This window comes from Emydura macquarii, unplaced genomic scaffold, assembly GCF_026122565.2.
Source record: "Emydura macquarii macquarii isolate MOO-44397 ecotype Brisbane River unplaced genomic scaffold, CSIRO-AGI_Emac_v2 contig_1676, whole genome shotgun sequence".
In the NCBI taxonomy this organism is placed as follows: domain Eukaryota; kingdom Metazoa; phylum Chordata; order Testudines; family Chelidae; genus Emydura; species Emydura macquarii.
In genome coordinates this window covers 276,670-301,382 of record NW_027131813.1, presented here as the reverse complement: position 1 = coordinate 301,382, position 24,713 = coordinate 276,670, and the positions used below count along the sequence as shown (strand labels likewise).

At 41.5% G+C, this 24,713-nt stretch overlaps 1 protein-coding gene across 1 annotated transcript in view; it reads right to left on the bottom strand.

The window, feature by feature from the left end:
* Window positions 1-10,062: 10,062 nt before the first annotated feature.
* Window positions 10,063-24,713, bottom strand: part of FZD3 (frizzled class receptor 3) — an 83,625-nt gene continuing 68,974 nt past the window's right edge. Inside the window, exons 5-7 of the mRNA XM_067556158.1 lie at window positions 13,581-13,729; window positions 11,409-11,642; window positions 10,063-10,610 (exon numbers count right to left, since the gene is read on the bottom strand). Of these exons, the coding sequence (XP_067412259.1) occupies window positions 10,397-10,610; window positions 11,409-11,642; window positions 13,581-13,729 (597 nt within the window). The 3' untranslated portion in view covers window positions 10,063-10,396. The remainder of the gene's footprint in view (window positions 10,611-11,408; window positions 11,643-13,580; window positions 13,730-24,713) is intronic.

Genomic DNA, 24,713 nt, shown 5'->3' with positions numbered 1-24,713 from the left:
GTCGGCAACGTTTGGCTGTTCTCGTAGGGCATTTGTGCGGGTCGGCCATCCTGAGGGACGCTGCCTCACAGTGCGGCTGGGGCAGGGAGGCCTGGCCCGGGAAGCAACCGGTGACACCAATGCATTCCATAGGCTGCACCTGAGTCAACGTGAACTTTTGTTTGTTTACTGGCAGGACCCACCAGCCGCAAGTGGCGCCTGACTGGCTCGCCCTGCTCTGGACTGGGGACCTGGACCTGCCTCTGATTATTCGATCCTCCAGGTATGGGCAAATCTTGCAGCCCCTTTTGCCTCACGTGCGCAGCTACCACTGCCAGGCCTTCAGTAAACACTCTCGGGGCTGAGAAAGCCCACAGGGTAAAGCCGTAAAGCATTATAAGGAGCCAACCACTAAGAGGTGAAGGAAGCGTTGAAGATGTGCATCCCTGACGTCCAGGCGGCACACCAGGCACCTGAATCCAGTGTTGGAGCTGGGGAGACTATGCAAGACTTGAGTCCCTTGCAGTGAGACGACACAGGTCTGACACAGTCCTTAAATCCCCTTTTCTCAGGGGTGAGGAAGTACCTGGAGTAGGACCTCTTCCACCATGCCGAGGGACCTTTAGCACTGCTCCAGGCTCCATCCTCAACCTCTTGGATGTGGAATTGCCACTGAGAGGGAGGAAGGGGGAGGTGATGGCCAGGGGGTAGGGGGTTGTTGAGGAGATGACTGGGGGGCCTAGCCCGCCGAACTATATCAAGGACCCAGTGGCCCGCAGGCATCCTGGCCCACACGAACCAGAAGGAGGGTAGAGGCTAAGGCGCTGCCCTTGCGTTCACCAGCAGAAGGGGCCTTTTCCAATTGCCCTATCGTCGAGATGACCCTTACTGAGGGCCTAAGGAGTCACTCAGGGCAGATGGTGTCTCCTAGCCCCTTGACTCTGTCCCATTGCCCATAGGTCGTGAGACGGCCGTGGCTGGCACCTCAGCTGCTGCTGTCCCTGGGGACCTGCCTGACACCTAAAGGTCTGTGGCGTGTAGCGGCCCAGGGAACAGAGCGTGGTCTTGAAGTCCTTCCGACCACGCAGCTTCGCATCCATCTGCACTGAAGACAAGGCTGACTCGTCCAAGGGAGGGCCTCAGACGGGCTGCTGGATCTTTGGGACAGCCCGGGATTGCAGCCACTAACCTCTGAGCACCCCAATGGTGGGGGTATGGCTCTGCCCACCGAATCAGCAGCAACTGAGGATGTCTGGAGCACTGCTCTAGCTCACGTGGTACCCTCTCCTGCCATGGTACACAAGCGCAGCACCTGCTGCCGGGCAGAGCCTCAGCAAAGCGGCTCACTGAGTCCCCCGAGGGCTCACCTTCCACTTGCTGGTGTTGCTATTGAATAACATTTTTCTCCAAATGAGTCTGGCTTGCAGTCGCCCTGGTTCTCTGGAGTAGAGCCCGGCTGCCCTGCCTCTCTCTGTGGTTGGTGGCGACCACCACCAGGGACTTGGGGCGGGGTGGTGAACAGCATTCTAAACACGGGGAATTAAGCGCTTGCAGTGCAAGCGCAGGCAGTTCCAATAACCATCACGGGCGGAAAGAAGGAACTGAGGGGGCGTAGGGCCGGCAGTGCCTCATATACCACGGCATGTGCGTAGGACTCCAGGGGGCGCCAGAGCCAGCCCTACAGGATCTGCTAAGGGGAAAAAAGTTCCAGTAGCCATGCATGGAGGCATGCACTCACCTATAGTGAAATGGACACGAGCAAGCACTCAAAGAAGAATAGAGTGTGGCTCTGGCTTGTCAGCTGTGGGGGGCTTGGGGAAGGGGAGTTGATGTACAGATATTGGTGCTAGATGGACCCTTACGGAACTGATGGAAAGTCCAGATTGTTTCAGGGCTAGCCTATTGCCGAGGCTGGTGATGTTAAAGGAGACAGCTGATGTTGAGATGCCCAAATAGAAAACCTCTTCATTTAACTTTGTAAATCAGTCTGGCTGAGGCTTTCCTGATTTGGAGAAGAATACTCAGCAGCTCAACTGAACAACTTCTTTCTTTAGGCTTCTCTAAGAGCCTTGGGATCATTGGAATGGCCTACATCAACCCTAGCATCTAAAGGGATGAAAAAGGCATCTGCCAGGGAGCCTGGAGGACTTGCACCCCATCTGGAAAAGAATGTTTGACACTTGTTGTTCTGGTCTGTTGCAAATAGGTCTGCTTTTGGGAATCTCCATATGCAAAGGAGGCTCTGTAGGATTGAGTCTTTGACAGACCACGCAGGGCTGTTGGAGAATTGCCTGCTGAACTATCTGCCATGGTGTTCTGAAACCAAGGAAGGTGCAAAGCTACCAGTGTGATCTGGTTCAGAATGCACCTATTTCTTAGCTGCCTGGTTTCCTGCCAAAGTGGGGGTGACCTCGCCCCTCCCATAGCTGTGGTATTGTCCACCAGCACTTGGACTGTGGATCTTTGAAGGGGAGACAGAAATGCCTTGCCTCCCAGGCACATAGCTCTGAGCTGTAGGATGGAGAGGAGTTTCCTGAAAAGACCATGGGTCCTGAATTTGAAGGTGATTTGATTAGCCTCCTCATTCTCAAGTGGAGGTGCGTCACCAGAATCTTGGTACATAGGTGTGGAGAAGGATACTACATTGCACACCTGAAGAGGGTCTTTCCTCCAGTTTTACAAAGACAGTACTTCTTGTTGGACTGTGACAGTCATGTCCATGCAATGTCTGCTGGGTAGATACATTGATTTCAACCACCTTTGCATGGCACTTAAATAGAGTCTAGAATGTTTGTGACCTAAGTGCATGAGGACATGTGTCCCAAAATCTGAGAGAAATTTTCATTGACGTCCTTGTGTGGGCTTGAGATTTGTTATTATCTGGAATCTCTCTTGTGGGAAGTAAGCTCTTGCTGATCTGGAGTCTAACAGTGCTCCTAAGAGCTCTGTGCATGGAGTCAGTCAGTGCTAATTTTTGTCTGTCTGAGACCTAGTAAGGCAAAAAAGTTTAGAATTACTTGGATTGAGTTGGTCTCCTGTTGGGGTGATCTTCCTCAAATCAGCCAGTCTTCGAGGTAAGGATAGATCTGGTTTTCTTGTCTCCTTAGGTGAGCTGCCACTACTGACAGACATTTGGTGAAAACCCTCCGTGCCATAGCAAGACCAAAGGGTAGGACCCAGCACCCATAGTGAGATGTTCCTACAAGAAGACTGGGGGTATTTTCTGTGAGCTGGATACATGGGTATATGGAAATAGGCATCTTCCAGGTTGACAGCCATGAACCAGTCCTGAGGATCTAAAATTTGAGTAATCTTCCTGAATTTGAAATGGTGGACGAAGGTGTTGAGATATCCAAGGTCTAGGATGGACCACCATTCCCTTTCCTCTTTGGGATTTAAAAAAAAAAAAAAAAAAAAAAAAAGGAATAAAACCACCTGTCCCAGAATTCTAAGGGTACCTCCTCCACAGCTCTCAGTTGTAATAAACCTGTGAGAAGGGTCCCTGAAAAGGGGGAAGAGGGTGGTCTGACATGCTGTACCCCATGTACAAGCTTATGGTGTGATTTGTGTATCATTCATGTTCACCCTTATAGTGTAACTGTATATGGTTTAATGCAAAGTATGTCATGTAAGGTGTTTTTGGAATGCTCATGAAATACTGAACGTTATTGTTATGATAGTATGCTTCTTGCAATGTTATGGTTGGTTGGTTATGAAGCTCTGCTATGCAATAGTCCCAAACGTGTGTCTCACATGGCTTAAATAGATCCAGGCAAACACAAAGCAGAGTGAGAGTTCACACCTCACTGAGGCATGCATACAGGAACAAAGGACTGGCCTGAGCATTGATAAAGTGAAGCTCATTTGACTCAAATGGAGGAAGCCATGCCGGACATTGCCGCTCACCTGACCCTAGGGCGTGGCAGGGGAATCTGTTAAAATGAGAGGCATTTGGGTCTCTGGAGCTCTCTCTTACAATCCATCTACAAGACAACATCAAGACAGACTGCCCATAGGGGGACAGCCTGGCTGAAGGAGTCAGCCAGCCTATGATAAGATAACATCAAAGACTGTGAGGCTAATGAAGTGCAAGTTTAGTTTAGAATTCGATTTGCCTTTTTATTTCTTCCTGATCAAATCTTACTTATATTATTCTGCCTTATAATCACTTAAAATCTTTCTGTACTTAATAAACTTAATTGTTTTATCTAAAGCAGTGCCTGTGGTTTGAGTGTGTGTAGAGACTTCATTTAGAGTGACAGAGCTGGTGCAGATCAATTTCTTTGATAAATTGACTAATCAATGAGCTTGCAGAGTCCAGTGGGCAGCACTGAACTCTAAAACGGCAGTTCCTAGGGTTGCACTTGGAACTGGGGATATTGGCTGGGGATCACACCATTGCATAATCCCATGAGTGGCTGGCCAGAAGCCCTCATTCACTATGGTAGGAGCTGGTTGCTTGCAGAAAGCTGGGCGTGGGCTGACCCAGAAGTGGGCGGTTCACACAGCAGGGCAAGTGCAAGACAGGCTCCAGAAGTGAGGGATTGGGGTGACAGTGATATACCCATCCAGATTGCAAAGGGGAACATCACATGTGGGAAGGAATTGAAACTGAATGGGATACCTCATATGGGATACCTGCCGGACTTTGGTAATCCCAGCCCAAGTGTCCTGAAAATAATAATAAAAAGTCAGTTGTCAAAAGGAAAGTGTAGAATAAAAAAGATCTTCTGGTGATCAAGAACCTGATAAGACATTGGAATCAACCTGCTGCCTGGTGGAAGCCCCAGGAGGGAGAGGGCTGTGGCTGATGGTATCTGTCTCTTCATCAGTGACTCTGAGGTCCTTTGTGGCTGATTGTAAAATTGGATAGAAGAGTGCTGTCTAAAGGATGATTGTTGCTGTGGCTGCTTCCTCCTTGGTGTCAAGACAGAGTATCAAAAAGTGATAGTGACAAGGAAGGCGACTTTCATGGAAGAGTGCTGTTTCATTAGTGCCAATAGAACTAGGTTAAGGGTCCATGGGGGCAGGGGGGTGGGAAGGAGGGTTGTGTAGGGGATGATGTGTAGGTGGATGATAAGGCCCTTCCGAAATATAGCAGTCAACAGGTGTGTAAATATGGAGTGTCCTTCCACGTGGGGGGTGGAAGGCGCTAACTGCCACTAAGTGGACCATTAGAAAGTTGAGGATGAGATCCAATGCCTTCAAAGGACAGGAGGTAGTCTAAAAGGATGAGAATCTCCACCTATTCTGGGAAAAGCCCTTTCTGTTGGGCCCAGGAGCAAATCCAGTTGGCTCAGTAGGAATACTTAGTGGACTCCTTCCTGCTGCTCAAGAGGATGTCTTGCACTTCTGATGAACACGCCCATTCTAGAGAAGATGCCCATCCAAATACCACACTCTGAGGTGAAGCATTTGTGGATCGGGATGTCTGATCTTGCCATTTTGTTGCATTAGTAGCTCGGGGAGAGTGGGGATAGGAAGGGGAGGGCTCTGCATGTCAGCTTGAAGGTTGGGAAACCAGAGCTGTCTGAGCCAGAGTGAGGCGATCAGGATGACTGTTGCTCTCTCCTGCCTGACCTTGTAGAACTTTATATAAAGTGAAAAAGATTTTCAGTAATGCTCATCATATTTGACTTGGCTGTCTGGGTGGGAGCCCAAGGCTGGATTGCTTTAAGGGAACTATGTTTTGGCTTCTGGATAACCAGTAAGGTATTGTAGAAGCTGTTTTCTTGTAGAAGACTATTAACGGAGAACAACAACAACTATTTTTGTCATTTTATTAAAAATTTTAAAAGATCGAAAATCAACATGTACATCTACTACACAGTAATTCATTTGTACACTCATAAGTAAAGTGCTAAAAATCAAAAGTTACAAACCTGACACTGGCCTACAGTAAACAAGTCTACCAAGAGCTGAGTAAGTAAAACCAGCTAGCACTAGGTGTGACATCATGCTAATAACAAAGTACACCCACTAGATACAAATCTCAAACACGAAAAGTTTTCCCCCTCATTCAGAAATGGATGAAGTTACAATACATATGAGCCTCTCAACAGAAAACATTTGAAGAGATGAGAATGCCATTAAATGCACTGAGGTCCTCAGCATGAGAACCTACAACAGTTCATTATAGGTGAAAACTTCTAAGATATCCCATCTCAGAGTCATTGTTCATCAGCAATCAACAGTCAGAAGAGAGGTACATCAACACAAAAGTTTAATCTGATATGAATTTCAACAGTCCACAGCACAAACTGGACCTCTGGTAGCAATGATGAACCTGCATATGATATTAATTTCCAGCAATGTTCCTCCTGTTTTAATGGTGCAATCTTGCAAGGCCTCCTCAGACAGCTCTTCCATTGAAATAATTAGGAGAGTGAGTGAGCGAGCGAGCATGTGGCTTGGACCTTAAATAAGTTTAGTGCTTGTCAAAGGTATCCAAGACTGACAGCAGTAGAGACTTAACTCTTTTAGTCTGTTTCTTGAACAATACAAATACAAACTTTCCCACCCTTCCTCTTTGTGCCTCAACTGTTACTTTGGCAGGATCAGCTCTGAAGAGGATAGTAATGCAGTCTCTATAATCCATGTTGTTATCTTCAGCCTCTCTGCTAAAAATCTGTAAGGGCACCAAATTGTGGTGGAGGGTTACCACATGGATGCCTGCCCATTAGAAACTAGACTGAGACAACCAAACTGATTTCAGCAGCAGACCTGACATTATTACCAACCTGAGATGCATCCAAACCAATAGCCTATAGGTAACAAACTGTATTCTGTAATTAATCTCTGATCATCCATTTTTCAAATATATGCTTTATACAGCTCACAAGTAAAGCCTCTGTAGCAAAACTTACATTTAAAAAACTAAAACTAAGAAAATATCAATTTACAGCATTTGAGAGCAGGCAAGCTACGTTACAACCAAAATTTGTGGCTTTTTTTAAGTTTTCCAAAAAAACCCCAAACAGTTTGTGATTCAATAGGCAAAACACGGTCCTTGGGACATATTGCATTCTCAGACAAACTTGTACATGTGACATCATTACTCTTCCTTCATTAAGCAAAATTTCATTAAAACCATAGGAGTTAGGATGAAGCATGCTGAGAAGACATAGTAGCCAAGAGAATAAGAAATGAAGAGCATTGGCAGCTCTAAGGATGCTATTGCAATAGATAATCTGGCAAATGCCTGCCTTTACCAGCCTGCAGTCAGAGATACAACTCAAGTGGTTACTGAACATTTCACTGTCCCCAGCAATCACTGGTTCCGTCCGTAGGATAGATATTAATGTTACACAAGTACTATGATGTTTAATTCATCATTTTTAAAGGAATCTGAAATCATAAGAAGGCAGGTGCTTTAGAAGTATAGCATAGTATTATATTAGTTCAGTTTTGAAGCTACTAGAATGTGGGGTTGGGACTACAATAGGGGAATAGGTAGTGAGGAAATCAGCAACTGGGACCAGCATGTTGTATTTGAATCACCAGTATGGGGTGCTGAGATCCTTTAGGCTGTGCATATCAGGTACAGAATAGGTGAGTGAGAAAGTCTAACACTCACATCTGAAACGGCGAACAGGATTAAAACCCCCAGATTAACAGGGATTTAACAAACAAAACACAACAAAACCAAACCAAAACATGGATCTAACGTCAACCATTTCCAATCCCCTTCCCCCCAGTTATTAAACAAGTCAAAGCATAATGGCAAAACAGTTGCCAAAATCAGAACACTATTGCAAGCGCAACAAAAAAGATCAATGTAAAAACTTTACCTTCAGTTACAACAGTTAAAGTTGAAGATAACTGACTCCCTTTGTAAATCCAAATTCCTAAAAAACAGCATCCCTTTTCAAAAACAAGAAGTTAGAATAGAGTTGGAAGGGACCTCAGGAGGTCATCTAGTCCAACCCCCTGCTCAGAGCAGGGCTAACCTCAGCTAAATAATCCCAGCGAGGGTTTTGTCAAGCTACAGTTTAAAAACCTCTAAAGATGGAGATTCCACCACCCCCCTAGGTAACCCATTCCAGTGCTTCACCACCCTCCTAGTGAAAAACTTTTTCCTAATGTCCAACCTAGACCTCCCCCCCTGCAACTTGAGACCGTTGCTCCTTGTTCTGTCATCTACCACCACTGAGAACAGTTGCTCAGTTTTAGCTAATTTTTAAAACAAGAACATGTTTCCTCATGGTTGGCAATATGGAATTGTAAGTTTGTCAACCTGAAAGTCATTCAAACACATCTCATACCCATCTGCTTTAAAAAGAGACGATATAGAACTATCAGACTTAATATTAGACACGATCATGACAGTTAGCTATCCATACAGCCAATCCAACAGAAATTACAGGGTCTATTCTGCCGTCAAGGCATGTGTGCACAGTAACTTTTATCATTATTATGGGACTTACATAGTGGGGAGAGTACAGAGTAGGTTCCAAAGTTTTTTATTTGAAGTTGGTTTTGGTTCATGCCTCTCTTTTGGAGCAAAGCCTGGTCAGGCTGGGAAAAGCAATTTATAGTAAACAGATTTTTAAAGACATGGCAACTCCCCGAGCAACCTTTGATTCTAAAAACTAACATGGCTAAATGATTTGTTGTTATGTCATTGGGGCATAATTAAAATGAATAATGGTTGCACAGCCTAAGTCTTGTTGCTCTAAAAAGCCTCTGAAGTACATATCCTGGGTTTTTGCCCTTTTTTTTGCCCCTGAGGTTATGCCATCCAAGCACGTACAAAGCCTTTTCAACATGCCTCAAACAGGTCAAAAAGGGAATGAATATTAGGACAAAGAAAAAAAAATAAGCATATATTTCCCAGCAGTATTCTACAGTAATGACTGAGGTAGGTTCAAATGTAACCAGTGTTTCCTCATGGCCAGTGAGTGATACTTGAAACTTACAATAGCGGCTTCAGATCTACTGTACCATCTAAAACATGACATGACTTTGCCTGCAACGTCCACAAAGACATGATATACCCTAAAGGGGAGCAAAATTATTCATGTTGCCACAAAAATCAGAGAATTCTCTGTTCCAAACACTAGTGGTGTGCTGGATAGAAGAGACCGATAATATAAGCCAAATACTCTCTCCCGTGCACACCCTACCTAAATTGGCTGGGGCCTATGGAAGGGGAATGTGAAAACCTGCCACACCTCCAAGACCATAGAGTGGCAGCAGATTCCTGACTGTCCTGTCACCTCCTTCCTATGACAGGGTGGTCTGGCTGGTGGATCTGTGCATTCATGGATCCACTGCTCCATTCCTTCCTCAATACTCTCCCATTTACTCTAAACCTCCCATTCTCCAACCTACTTACTATAAAGGCAGCCATCAGAGCACAGTTCTGTGGTCTTCTGGTGGGTCCCCACATAAACTCCCTCCATCCATCTCACCCACCCCTCCATACCCAAGCTGCAGGGGTTGGGATCAGGATTTGTTCTTATAGGTCCATAAGGAGAGAGGCTGAACATTCTAGTTTAAATGGGAAATCCTGACCTCTAAAACACAGGATGGGGGAACCTGGAACAGGGAATCTCAGTTTTTGTATGTTAATTTAAAAATGGGTACCTGAATATTACCTTGGTAACTGGCTTCAAACTGAGTTTTCCACCTCTCCCCACAGAAAAAATTGTAAACAAGTAGAAAATTTAAATAGTATTCCATAAAAAAGCAAGGAAAACGTATGTTATTTTTTAAAAAAACCATGCCTTCCCTGCCCTACACCCTAACAACTGAGCCTGAAATATTCTGTAAGAACTGACAATCTTCACTGGAGTTGCCACTCTTCCTACAGAATGCTCATTTTTTGTTGTATTTCCAGTGTAACTGTTTAAAATTGCCTGCTGATTTCTCACAGATGTCCTTTCTACAGTATTTAATATGCAGCCCTCCCTTTGTGCGTAATGACAACAAGTACCATTTTATTATCTAATCAGAGACAAAAAGGGTTTTATGGAAGAACTCCTTCAAATATTCAAGAGTTTCCTTCTGCTTATTGGAACTTTTAACACGACCTCGCCAGTGAGTCTTCACAGGTAGCAATTACTGGAATTCAAAGCATTTGGGGATTTTTAATAAGAAATCCAGCTATGATGTAAGATGGGAAAATAAGAAGTTATCAAATAAATAATTAATAATTACCTACTGGTATGTTCAAAATGAAGCTACCACTAGCTTTTACGTTTGTTAATTTCCAGATTGATGATCATTGAACATCCTAGTTCTGATGTAAGCACAGTGACAGCTGGCTTTAAAAAGGCAAGGCCAGACTTCAGCTTCCTGATACGCAAAATCAGCACCGATGGGAAGCACGATAATACCGAGTATTATCACATCACTGAGAAATGGACTCCAAGTTACACTATCGCAGGAACTTCTCCTTTACGTTGACAGCAAATCAAGCACTAGTTCCATCCTCTTCAATAACCCAGTTCATGCTGGTACCATGTGTGATGTGGGTCATTGGGTTGTTGCTGAGATCCCGGATGCTGCTGTGACGTGACTGTTCATTGAGCCGATGTGAACTGCTATGCCTGGAGTGATCAGTCAGTCGTGACATGCTGCCATGAGGTAGTCTGTCTTCTATGCCTCTGTAGCTGCAGGGGGTATACCTAATTTATAAAAACAAGGTCAATTTCATTATGACCTCAGGCAAGAGACAGATGAAGAGTGTGTGTAAGTAAATAACTAACTCTTGGCATATATAGTGATATATTTTTATGAAAAACAGTAGAGTTATTTTACTTGGCTCTGCCACTGAACTTGTCTGTGACCTCCGGCAAATTGCTTTACCTTCCCCCCCCCGGCCCATCTATGAAATGAGGATAAGGATACTCATCACAGCACCACACAAACATTGTAATTAATAATTTGGTGAGTAAATACAGGCTACCCAATGGCCACTTCAACTAAGCTACAATTTTATTTTTTTTTACATTTCAGTAGAGCTATGAAAATTTACTCCAGCTAAGGACCTGGTGCGCTCTTCTGTTAATCAAACTCTCAGTAGTGTACAGAGCAGCAATGCTCAAATGCTACACTGACTTTGGAAGAGATTCCGTTTCCCATGCAATAGATACTATACACACACACACGGCACATTCTCTCTTTCTCTACTGAGACAGCAACTGGCTGCTTTCAGACTAATTCATACACTAACATAGCTATTGAAAGACGTTATGGTACATTTCCTTTTTCCAACCCAGATATTAAAGTTCTGTAAGGACCAAAGGGAGAGGAACTAATCATTGGTTTGGGAAGGTGAATATTAGTAGAGATTCAGACTCCAACTTTATGGTGACCAAAGCGCAGCCAAATGAAAATGTGCAGCTAGTGACACAATTCCTCCTGAATATAGAGGCTCACTGATTCCATTTACATTAGAATTTTTAACTATGCATGGAACTCACCTGCCATCACGTGACCTATGGAGGCTGCCATGGTAACTGCTTACTTTGCTGTGGACACTGCCAGCTTTGCTCCTCTGGTCATCCATCATAGCCAGCTGAGTAGATGAGGCATGAGTAGAAGTCCCCTGGGTGGAAGTTCCCCTTGACTTTCGGATAATGGGGGTATTAGGATCCCTCAGAAGTGACTGAGCAAAATCGGGCTCCTGCAGCACCTGACGACTCTCATTTACAACTCTGGTCAAAACATGCAATTGGAATAGTTAATATTAAAATAAAAATACAGCAAAGTGATCACAAAAAGCTCTTCCAAACTGGCCTATGCTACCATTAAACATATAGCTTTAATACACATATCAGTGTCAAAATATTACAAGCAGAATGATCAGGCCACTTATTTAGATGCCTACATACAGATTGAGCTGCCTGATTTTAAGCACTCCGATTTGAGTATTTTGGCCAGTGCTTAGAGAATTGTCCCATAACCTGTAATTGCTCTTCTAGCCTAGGCATGTAGGGCATATGGTAGCATAATTGCAATGTAAATAAAAGATTTGCCGTTAACTCACATGACACCAGAAGCTTCATGAATCCTATGGACCATGCAAGAACTAGTAGTAGTATAATTTTCTTTTAAACGTGGAATTCCCTTGTGGCCTTACCTCTGGAGAGTTCAGAGGTATTGCCACAAGAACATCCTTGAGAGAGTGCCGTATATCAGCATGCTCAGATTTCTGCAGAGGCAGTCATCTACATAAACAGGAAAAGTCCCTCCCTTCCCCACCGTGATATTTTAAAACTTGAATTATAAATGTCCATAAGAGCAGCATATTTTGTGAAGTACAAAAATATACAATCTTGTTCCCAGGCTTGTTAGTTTTTTGGAGCCCCCCTCCATGTTGGATTGGTGGATCGGTGCACTTTTGGTATTCTCTTTTGCTATGCTCTGGCAGAGGTGCCAATGATCTTTCTGTCCATTTGATCTCTTTTTAGTCATTTTGTAGAATGGAAACAACTGATTTTTAAGCTGTCGACTTTGTTCGCCTGCCCCAGTGTCTCCCACTCATCTGATAGCTCCTTCTTCTCATTCTCCCACTTATCAAAATATTACAGTCTACTTGGCCAGGGGCTGTCCTGTGAAGACAAACCAACTCTGCATCTCACTGCTGATCTAACTACCACAGCAACAGAAGAACACAACTTGGGCCAGAAGGCTGGTGTGTGTGTGGGTTGCTTTACTGCAACAGTAAGGGCCACCACAAGAACATGGCAACAAGCCTGGCAGCTTCCAGAAGCCACCTACTATTTTAACTGACGGATAACATTTAGGATAGTGCAACTGGTGTCATGCAGCTTTCTCTGCCCTGTTGCTCTGACCCTCTGTCCTGCCTCCTACTCAATCCAGACTAGTTTATCACCTCCAGGGATGTCCAGGTTAGGAAGTATTGCCTTAGCTGAAAGGGTATATGTGGGTACATAAAAGATGTATTAATCATACTAAATTGCTGTGAATCTTATACCAGTGACCACCTTTATTAGGTTGCCTTTTGCCTTAAAAATCTGCCCCAACTATATTGAATGCAATTTTGTTCTGTCGTTAGTGGACTACTTTTGTGTTAAGCAGTGGATTTGTCAGTCCATTGAGAGGTCACTTCAGGAAGCTTTTACTGTAATTAATTTTTGTTAAACTGTACTTTGGTAGGGGCACAACAGAAGGATTAAGAAGTGCACACAATAGCTGCAGAATCATGGTTGAAAAAATGTTTGCTTCATTTCAATACAGAGGATCAGTCATGTAGTTGAGGAGATGGTGCTTATAGAGAAGGAAGCTATAGTACTGCACACTTCAGGAAGTGATAAAACGTTTGGGATCATGGTGTATCCTATTTCCTCTCAGAACAATGAAGCAAAATAGCTTGATAATAGATAAAGCATGTTAATTTGATTCTGTTACCATTCTGTCAATCTGGTGCAAATACATGACAGGGTTTTTTTGTTTGTTTTTACAATATACAGTGCAGCATTTCTAGGCAAGCGATCTCTGCTTCTATTTCCCTCTCCAAGAAGGAGCTGGTTTGGACAGGATTAACTCGAAGTGCTCTCCCACGATTACAAGGAAGAAAGGGTTTATTTGCCAATATTACACTGGTAAGTCTTTCACATATCGGAACTCACTCTTTTTTCCTGCGTCCATGAAAAAAGCTGGCCCATTCAAAGCAGGTCTTTTTACTTCCAACCCAAAAGACAGAAGGAATCCCAACTACTAGAGCCATAAGATACTTCATCAGAAAGAGAATCAGGTCTGGACGACTCATCTGAGGGATCTAGAGAGAGGAAAACAGAAAAGAACATGTTGCAAACCATCTCCAGCTATTAACTAAATTTAAAATAACTGTCTCAGTCTTGAGCCAAAGTAAACATCATCAGGGTTCCTTTGTTTCATAGTTCTATAGAACTTGACAGAATAATGTGCAGGCTGGTGTAGCATAAAACAAAAAAGAATGAACCGCCGGGAGGTCTTGTATTTCTGGTCTTTTGTGTGGCGTATGCTGAACAATTTTGAAATATAGGCTCAGAAATGAGCCTTTGCAATTTGTGAATAGAGATAAACTACATAAACCTATGTGCTCCAACTTCTGTTGGAAAGTCAACAACATAGACACCTCCATATCATGGAACATATTCAATAATCCCTTTTCCCTTGTCCAATGAGGAGCAGATTCTTGTTTTCCGTCTCACAGAGCATAGTTTCTCAACCTGTGGTACGCGTACCCCTTGGGGGTACACGAGAGACAGGCAGGGGGTACCTGGGGAAAAACAGAGTGAAGGGGAGGTGGGCGGCAGCTGCCAACTTCTGGGGAAGCCAGGCGGCAGCAGTCCATTTCCCACCCAGTCTTAGCTGGGAGGCGGGCGGCAGCCACTAGCTTCTGGGGGAGACGGTAACCTTACTCACACTAGATCTGTCATATCACTGCCTTATATACTCAGCCCTTCTTCCAACATATGGCTCACACTAGTCTTTAAATATAAAATCCCATGGAAAATTGAGTGTTGGGTACTTATTAAAATTTTCAGAAGTTAGGGGGTACTTGCTACTTAAAAGGTTGAGAAACACTGCCATAGAGGCTTGGTGTGTCAGCAAGGTGCTACTATATGATTCTTATTAAACTCCCCATTGGATGATTCATAAAGAAAACAATCACAATTTATACCGAAGTCCCTATTACCCAACAACATGTGCATTAGTTTGACAAAGTTTGTGATCAATACATTTTTGGGAACTTCTTAAATTGTAGCTGCAAGACAGGAACCATAAAAAACAAAACAAAACAAAACAAAACAAGACTTCAAGCTGAAGTTCAAAAGAACTTATTTTTAGGGATGTGTAATAGGCTGGTAGTGTTTGCCTGAAACATCCCACCACTTTGCTGCAAGTGGAGCTAATTCACTCTACATTCCCTGCTTTACACTACTCTAGTGTCCTACAACTATTGACGTGCCACTTTCACTAAAACTATCATAATTAAAAAAATACCCTCTGTTTCAGATGTCCATGATCAAGAAGCCATTTCCCATCTCAAGATCTCCACCTTCTGGTCAACCTTCATTGAACTCCCCATTTCTGTTGGAAAGTACTTCCACTGGCAGTATATTATCTGCCATTAAATAAGGTAGGAAATAGTCGGAGGAGCAGAATGGCACTACCAGAGCTGTGCATCACCCAATAGGATCTTAACTCACTTCCTGTTTATTAGCAACATAAATATTTATTTAGAGTAAAATCAGGAAGCAGTGTGATGATATTAATGTAATAACATGCATACAATGCCCTAAATTAACACTGGGAAAACAAACTATGATAAAGTTCACAAGATCATCAAGCAGGGTTCAGTAGCTATTGTATCAAGATAACTTTATAAAAGCAACAGAATGGCTGATCATCTGCTGTTTACAAAATTGCATCTCATTCTCTGATATACAACATACTGTCAGTAGAGATGCATACCAGTGAAGATACAAAGTGTTATAATAATTACTATTGTATCTTTATAGTGTCTTCCCCTCCAAGGATCTCAAAGCCCTTTACAAACAGTAGCATTTACTTGTGACATTGGCAAGTATAATTATCCTGATTTTACAGATGAGAGAAATGGAAGTACAGAGAGGTTAAGTGATTTTCCCAAAGTCACACAGCACATCTGTGGCAAAGAAGAATACAAATCGGAATTCATGACAGCCAGTCTTTTTCTTTAATCACTACATGGCATTCCTTCACCATGGACATAGATTTTTTTAATGACTAAACCAGAAACACAATGAGCATTATCATGAGACTATTCTTCTTTGAGTTCCTGTTTGAATCAAGTGAGGTCAACCTGCCCACTGTCATTTGTTTGTTCAGCATCTCTTTTCATCTAGTTTCCACCACTTTCTACCCTAAAGCAACTACTGATGTTGATAGCCTTTGACAACACTATAGAGTTCTCCATATTGTCCATTTAACCATGCAAAACTGGCCTGAAAGCTTCCTAGGAGGTATTGTACGCAATTCTGGTTGTGTTTTTTGTTTTTGGAGTGGACCACTCTTTTTTTTTAATCAGACAAGTATACTAAGTTAAGCTTTCAAAAAATTATCCTTATTACTGCACAAGAATTACATTTTATACAATTTGAATAGCTTTGGAACGTGTAAATGGGGCACTAACTTAGTGGAACAAATGGTGGGAAGCATCATTTCCTCATGTATATAAAAGATTTGGATAGATTTTATATTTATAGCCTGTTCCCTGTATACTGGACCAAATTCTCTACTGGCATATCTATAAATGACTTAGGGGATTTACACCATCATAGAATTTAGTCCATTATATTAATAGTATGAAATGATGCCTCTGCTACCAAAGCCCCCAACGATCTACTGATCATTACATTGCCTGTTTCACAGAACATGCTCAGAAAAGCGTCATGCTTAATTCCGTGCTTGAATCACAGCACATCATCATTTTAATTTCAATCAGGGCAAAAGGAGTTTTAGGTTGGTCCTAGTACTACCTACTAGACATCCCTGTGTTTGAAGATGTCTAATCTATTTCCCACAAAATATCCTCGAATCTGAAAATAATCAGTGAAAGAGTAAAACTTAAAACAACACCAGTTATAAACTGTACCCTAACAAAGATCTTGCAGACTTGTGAATGTACAGTATTGCTTAGTCCTATAGAAATGTGGCACCATTGTTTACTATTGCAAATAAGTGAAATCTTCACTGCATAGATTAAATGCAAACCAATACTTTAATACAAACATCGTATTCATCTGGATTATATCAGCCGTTTTGGGTTCAGCACATCTATGCTTGGTGGATTTCAAAAGGGTTCCAGGTGAAACGATTTATTTTATTATATATTACATAGTTTCATATTAAACAAAAAACCCACAAACTAAAATCTTCAAGTTAAAAAAAACAAATCTCAACTTTTAAAATACTTTAAGATTTGACAAAAAATAATAAAATATTGAAAAACTATTTAAAAATAAAGTTACATTCATTTCTGGAAAATACATTTCATTGGACAAGGCAAATCAATTAATGTCTATATATTGGACTTCTATTTTAACCCATTAAAACTAAGAGTATCTGTCTTAAACTGAGTCCATTACTTCCATAGATTCTTTCACATTTGTTACAACTAATGTAACAAAACTGAAATTATTCCCCTAGAAATATAAAATTGAGAAAATTAGGTGTTTAAAATCCAAAAGCTCAAAGCACATTTCCCAAAAGCGTGGCACTTACGTAATTTCAAGTCACATACAATCATTTGCTTTATAGTAACTGAAAACAGGTTGCATAGTTTAAAAAAAAATAGTGGAAGTATGCAAAGCCCAGTCAGAATTTACCCTCAAGATTCCATTTTAGTCCAGAAGATTTTCAGTTACACTATGCCACCCATATGCATAGAGTGGGAAAAGTACAATTTACATCATAGGATTTTAGACATTCTGTATATTGAGTCATATGAAATTACATAGTTGATTTTAACTATCCACAAACTTGCCACCATTTTGTTCAAGCACAAAGCATTCTCCAAAAACATTAAGACACTTCGCTGATTATATAAGTGGAAACTATTACTACTTTAATCTGATTAAGCCATACATCAGCATCAATATTTCTAGATGTGAAAGCTTTCTGTTTGCAGACAGTGGCTAAAATATCTTAATTTATACTAGATACCTCATCAGTAGTTCTGCTATTTTGATCACTGTTCTTATGATCCTCTGGTTTTCTCAGATCTGAGGACTTTGATTCTATTCTTCCTCCTGAGGAATCCAGATTATTGGATTACAGGAGTGACTATGGATCTTCAGAGGCAATATACTCCAAGAATTCCAGTCATGTATGAGAACCTTTGCATTCTCAGATTCCCAATTCTTCAGAGAATGGTCAACAGTAGCAATTTCCTGGTGGAAGCGCTCTGGCAAACAACTGTATCTATTTAGCACAATTTATAGATATAAGAATTTCCTTAAATTTCATAACTTGCCTAGGTCAGATGTAAACAGGATGTACATTACTGCACTGAATTTATAAGGCAATGATATAAACCTTCATGTAACTTCCATATGTGGAAACTTTTGTGTGAGGAAGAGGAGGTCTGAGAATGGGCAGAATTTCCGGTTTCTTTTTATCTACTGGAAGGAGATAGTGAACAGGATGACAAAATCTGTGAAGGAGGATGATTTGGGGAATATAGGGCAGTCTACATGCCACAAAGGTCAATCCTTACACCTAATCTAATAAATGGTTACAATATCATTCTCTCCTCCCACTGGGAGTTTGGGGATTTGTTGGCTTGTCTGGCAGAGCTCCTTGACATCCCAGTCAGAAGTGGGGAAGAAGTCACTTACGTTTTTGACATAGACGAAGAAGAGGAAGCTTGTCCTGCTAATAAATTAAGGGATTCTCAGAGCCACCAACAGATGTATTTTATATCTACTTCAATACCATTTTATTGCTACTTGATACACAATTTTAATCTGGATTTCTTTTAATCAGGGTTTACATGAGAACAATACATAAGTGAGCAGACAAGAACCATTGTTGTATGCAGTATTGTTGTATCCATGTCAATCCCAAGATATTAGAGACACAAGGTGGAAAGCTAGTTTCTCTCACCAGCAAGTTGGTCCAATAAAAGATATTACCTCACTCACCTGGGCTCTCTAGACAAGAATTTCCTTAAGTTTTTTTACACCCAAGATACAAAGAGGCAGTGACAAGCACAGAGTTGAGTAATGTCGCAGTCCTATTAACAAATGTGTCTGTGCATTAATAAAGCTAAAGCCCAACCTACAAACCTTGAAAAGTCACAGAGCAAATGGTCCAATAACAAAGTAAAAAAGAATGAAGGGTGCTGAGATCAGATGGCCAAAGTATTAGGAAAGGAACTGAGAGTGGTAGGACCTATAATCCTGTAGACTCACAGTGAAAGTTTGAATCCAATATAGCCGTGCTTCTCAATCAGCGGGTTGTGATCATGGATGTATGCATGTGTGTATCATAAAAAGGTAGTCAATGGAGGTGGTGAAGCATCAAAATTCTTATTACACTCTAAAGCAGAGAAAATCTCACTTCTGCACATCCTGACCCTTCAAGTTCAAGTATTCTCTGTCAGCTCGTTGAAACAAACACACACACAAATTATGTAGGCTGTTGTGCTATTTTACTCATACTTTTACAGTAAGTGTAAGGGGGTTGTGAAAATTATTGGCTTCAAATAAGGAGTCACCCACCTGAAAATTTGGAAAATCAGTGCAATGGAGTAGTCAAGACACCTCAAACATTGCCGCCTTTAAGACTGTTCAAGGTGATATATCTTCAAATGTGATATATCTTTTCTTACATGTTTTGATGAGCAGTGAAATAGTTAATGCTTACCTTTAAAAAAATCATCACTGGCCTCTGAGTTAGTGGCTATTGAAATGAATTGGGCAATTTACACATAAAAGAGCTATCTTTTTCAAGCTCTTTGCAAATTCAGGAAAACATCAGTGCATTTTTTACACTTGGGTCACATTTTGAAAGATTTTTTTTTAAACAACCATAACAGCTAGAGACTGATTATTTTAAACAATCAAGTGTCAGACTCTGGAGAGCAACTGAGAGGTCTGGCTGCACTCCCCACCATCCTCTAGGGGAGTGCCTTAGTTTGGGAAACACTGCTTTACCTTTTGGGCCAATCTTTCAATTCAGACAAACCACCAGTAGGTCCCATTGACTTAAATGAACTAAAGAAAGAATGAATAAGTTAGGGAAAATGTTAAAAGAGTGATCAGTTCACAATCTGACAGCAGGGGCAACAAAACAAATGGAGAAGGAGGGTTCTGCTTTCTTCCCCTGTAACTGAGGCCCTACATCGAGACTGTGACTCTGATTATGCACTAATTGCTTTTAACTGCTTTGGGTCCATACACCACTTTACAAGTAAGAATATGTGTAAACATCTAAAAGCAGCAGCATACATTCACTATGAATTGAAGCACTCCTAGAAGAACAAAAACACAAAATCAAGTGTTGAAATTTAAGTGCAACTGAAAATATGATTTGGAAGCTAGATATTTTCAGAAAACCTTTTACAAAGTGTAAGATCCATCAAATGTGGGAGGGGAAGAATGAAGATACCAAGTCTTAACTCACTCAAGAGTCACAGAAGGCTTTTCTTTTAAAAAGCATATTTTAAACGAAATATTACTACAACAAAATGAAAAAGTAGCTAAAAAGATGCATACACAAGTATGCTGGTTCTTCTTTCAACATACCAATAAAGTATTATTTAGCTGAGGTTAGTCCTGGTTTGTCCTGCTTTGAGCAGGGGGTTGGACTAGATGACCTCCTGAGGTCCCTTCCAACTCTGATTCTATGATAAAGTGGATAAAAGCTATGTCAGTCAGCAGGGGCTTACTGATAGAAACTTTAGTATTTGCAGCAGGTTATTTTTTAAAATCCAAAAAGTTGAACTATTGATATAGATTTTTTTTTAAAAGAAAAATTGAAATGCCATTAAAGGATTAAAATTGTGCCTCTCCTACTGACTTTTCTACAAAACTCCTTACATCTGCCGATCTAGGCCTTGTGAAACTGCACAAAACAAATATTACAAAGACAAGGAACACCAAAGAATTGCAGAACATGAAGTTTTGCCACAAGACCTTGTCTTCTTTACCCACACTAACAAAGAGCAATATTAAATCAGTGATGAAAGAACTTGTACTGTAACTCACTCATGAGATAAAACTGTCAAATATGATCTGACATCCAGGCAATCTGTCTCTGTAGCACAAAGAAAGGCCCTACTTAAAAAAACAAAACAAAAAACCTCTCATAACTAGTGGCATACTGGCAGACCAGATGCCAGCTCTTGCCAAGGATTTAGGTCTCAGCCAGGCATTGACAAATTCATTGCTGGAAATGAGTCCAGTTCATCTGTGTGTTAATATGGTTAAGATGGATTTAGTGGCTGGTCTCTTGGGACTGGAAACAACCTGAATCTTTTGTGATCTTTGGTGTATAGCAACCATCTATCACTAAGTCCAACTTGTCTGGATGGCAGGATAGACTGGAATGGCAAAGGGGAATGTCTGACTCCATGATAAACTGTTACAGTGCTTCATGAGTTCATATTGGTTACTGGGTTGGTGAAATCTAATTATAGAACATAGGATCCGTTGGGGGTCTCTGCCCTGCCTTTTTGACAGTCTGCCCGGAGGCTGGCACTCTTGGTAGTGAACCACTCCAGACACCGTGACAACTGGATAGTCTGATCAGAAGTGAGAACATGAAAATGGTGGAATAAGCACAGGCTTTTTATGAAGTTTGACTTCAGCCCTCCAAATCCCAAGCTGAAGAGTTTGCAGAGAGTTTTAAGTCATGTTTCAATTGTAGTTATATAAACTATTGCACAAAATGTTTCATGGGTAAAGACATTATCGGTATCCTCTTCAAAGAATGAAACTGCATCCATGGCACTTTATACTTTAAAAAAAACAAACAAGGACAACAAAGAAAATCTAAGTTACACAGTATGAAGATAATCTGCCAACCACAATGAATAGATTTCAAAGATGTTTTAATGAACTATGAGCCCAAGGCATTCCTATTTAATATAATCTTTTAGGCTCTGGTTCATAACACACACACTGTAGCAACTTACATCAATCACGTAACATCCCCACACTCACCTAAATAATTTAGACACAGGGTATGTTCACACAGCAAGCCAGATCCAGAGGCAGCAACTCTCAGAGCCTGGGCCTACAAATGCGGTGTGCTACAGCACTAAACAATAGCTGTGTAAACATTCAGGTGCCAGCAGGTTCTGAAGCCCCTTCCCTCCTTCTCTCTTCCTAGCCTTCAGATTCCAAGCTCCAGCCCTAGTTGGAAAAAAATCTATGCAGCTATTTTTTAGCACTATAGCACGAGCCCAAGTCTCTAAATCCAGGCTCTGAGACCTGCTGTGTAGACATACCCACTGAGGATGCAGTTTTGAAATCTTATTGTTTAAAGTTAGACTCCTAAACAGAAGTTGTCCAATTTCTAAAAGATGCCGAGCAACTCCAGTATCCACCAACTTTAATTTGGGTGCCTAAATATCAAGTTAAGAGCCTAATTTTAGGCACCAAAGGTTTTGAAATTTCAGCCAGAGGTTATACAGTCAAACACGGTTTCTTTTAAAGCTAGATGTGTACAATCATTAAAGTTTGTTACCTCTCAATTTTGTACCTTAAGTATTCTATTTTGTAAAAAAGCTAAGTAAAAGTCCCATTAACAGTGGCCTTTAGAGTTTACTGTTCCCAATTTCATTTTAAACAAGGTTTTAATCAAAACAGTTTTTGGTATGACTAGAATGACCACCATGGATGAACCCAAACTGTATTAGAACCATGCTCGAGCTAAGTTTACACAACTCTTAAAAGTTTGAGCCCCACTGTGGATAGAGCTATAAAGGATGAAACACCTTTTTCAGACTTCTGTTTAGCATTAAAAGTGCTGGCCTGCTGCTCATACTTCTCGTTCAATCTTAACGTTATCTGTGAAATTCAAGCACATAATTGAGATCACCTATTTCTTTAGTTTCCTATTTGGCAGCTTTGCAGGACACCAAGGCATCCTTGTACATTATAACAAAGATAAGAACATAAGAATGGCCATACTGAGTCAGACTAATGATCCATCTAGCCCAGTATCCTGTCATCCAAAAGTGGCCAGTGCCAGGTGCTTCAGAGGGCATGAACATAACAGATAACCATCAAGTGATCCATTCCTTGTCATCCATTCCCAGCTTCTGGGTAACAGAGGCTAGGAACACTTCAGACCATAGTTTTGCATCCCTGTCCATCTTGGCTAATAGCCATTGATGGACCTATCCTCCACGAACTTATTTCGTTCTTTTTTGAACCCTATTATAGTTTTGGCCTTCACAACATCCTCTGGCAAGGAGTTCACAGGTTGACTGTGCGTTGTGTGAAAAAATACTTTCTTTTGTTCATTTTAAATCTGCTGCCCATTAATTTCATTTGGTGACCCCTACACTTCTTGTGTTATGAGGAGGAGTAAGAAAGAAAATGTTATTTACCTTTCTCCACACCAGTCATGATTTTATAGACCTCTATTGTATCCCCCTCAGTCATCTCTTTTCCAAGCTGAAAAATCCTCATTTTATTAATCTCACCTCAAATGGAAGCCGTTCCACACTCCTAAGAATTTTTTTTGTCCTTTTCTAATTCCAATACATCTTTTCTGAGACAGGGCAACTAGATCTGCATGCAGTATTCACGATGTGAGCATCTTGGATTTATAAGATATAAGATGGATTTATAAAGAGGCAATACAATATTTTCTGTCTATCATCTATCCCTTTCCTACTAATTCCCAATATTCTGTTAGCTTTTTTGACTGCTGCTCCACATTGAGTGGATGTTTTCAGAGAATTATCCATGACTCCAAGATCTCTTTCTTGAGTGGTAACAGCTAATTTAGATCCCCTCATTTTATATATATAGTTGGGCTTATGTTTTCCATACTTATGTATAATACGATAAGTAAACATAAGAGCAATTTCTCTTTATCAGGCTTTCGACAGCTTTCAATAACCTAAAAATATTGACAAGTCACCAACTAGTTTTTCACAGATCTAGTGTTTGGACACTGCAAGTCTCTCTTATGGACCTAACAGAACTGAATATAAGAACAGCCATACTGGGTAAGACCAGTGGTCCATCTAGCCCAATATCCTGTCTTCTGACAATGGCCAGTGCTAGATGCTTCAGAAGGAATGAACAGAACAGGGCAATTTTGAGTGCTCCATTCTCTGTTGCCCAGTCTCATCTTCTGCCATAGGGATGCTCTGGCATAGAGATACGTAGAGCATGGGGTTTCATCCCCGACCATCTTGGCTAATAGTCATCAATCGACCTATTTCCATGAACTTATGCTGTTCCTATTTGATCCTAGTTATACTTTTTGCCTTCACATCACCTCCTATCAAAGAGTTCTGCAGACAGACTGTGCATCGACTGAAATATTTCCTTGTGTTGGTTTTAAACCAGCTGCCTATTCATTTCCTTGGGTGATTTCTGGTTCTTGTGTTATGTGAAGGGGTAAATAACCCTTCCTTATTCACTTCTCCACACCAGTCACAATTTTATAGATCTCTATCATACCTCTCCTTAGCCATCTCTTTTCCAAGCTGAACACGCCCACTCTTTTTAATTTCTCCTTAGAGGCAAGCTTTTCCATACTCCTAATTATTTTTGTTCTTCTCTGTGCCTTTTCCAATTCCAATGTATCTTTTTTGAGATGGGGCACCCAGAATTGCATGCAGTATTCAAAGTGTGGGTGTACCCTGGGATCTAGAGTGGTATCATAATATTTTCTGTCTTATCTATTCCTTTCATATGTCAGCTGCTTCAGAACTCTTGAGTAGAATACTCTCTGGTCCTGGTGACTTGCTATTTATCAATTTGTTCCAAAACCTCCTCTATTGACCCTTCAATTTGGGACACTTCCTCAGATGTGTCACCCAAAAATAATGGCTCAGGTGTGGGCAGGCCTGCTGATGGGCTGGGGGAGGGGGCAAAGAGGGAAATTTTCCAGAGGCCTGGCCCTTTAAAATGCCCCATGCCTCTTCCGTCCACACTCCACCCCAGGCCCTGCCACTCGCTGCATCACTCCTCTCCCCCACTGCTCGGCCTGCCCCACATTGCTCGCCGCTTGCATCCCTCCTCTTCTCCCCCACTCTCCCCACA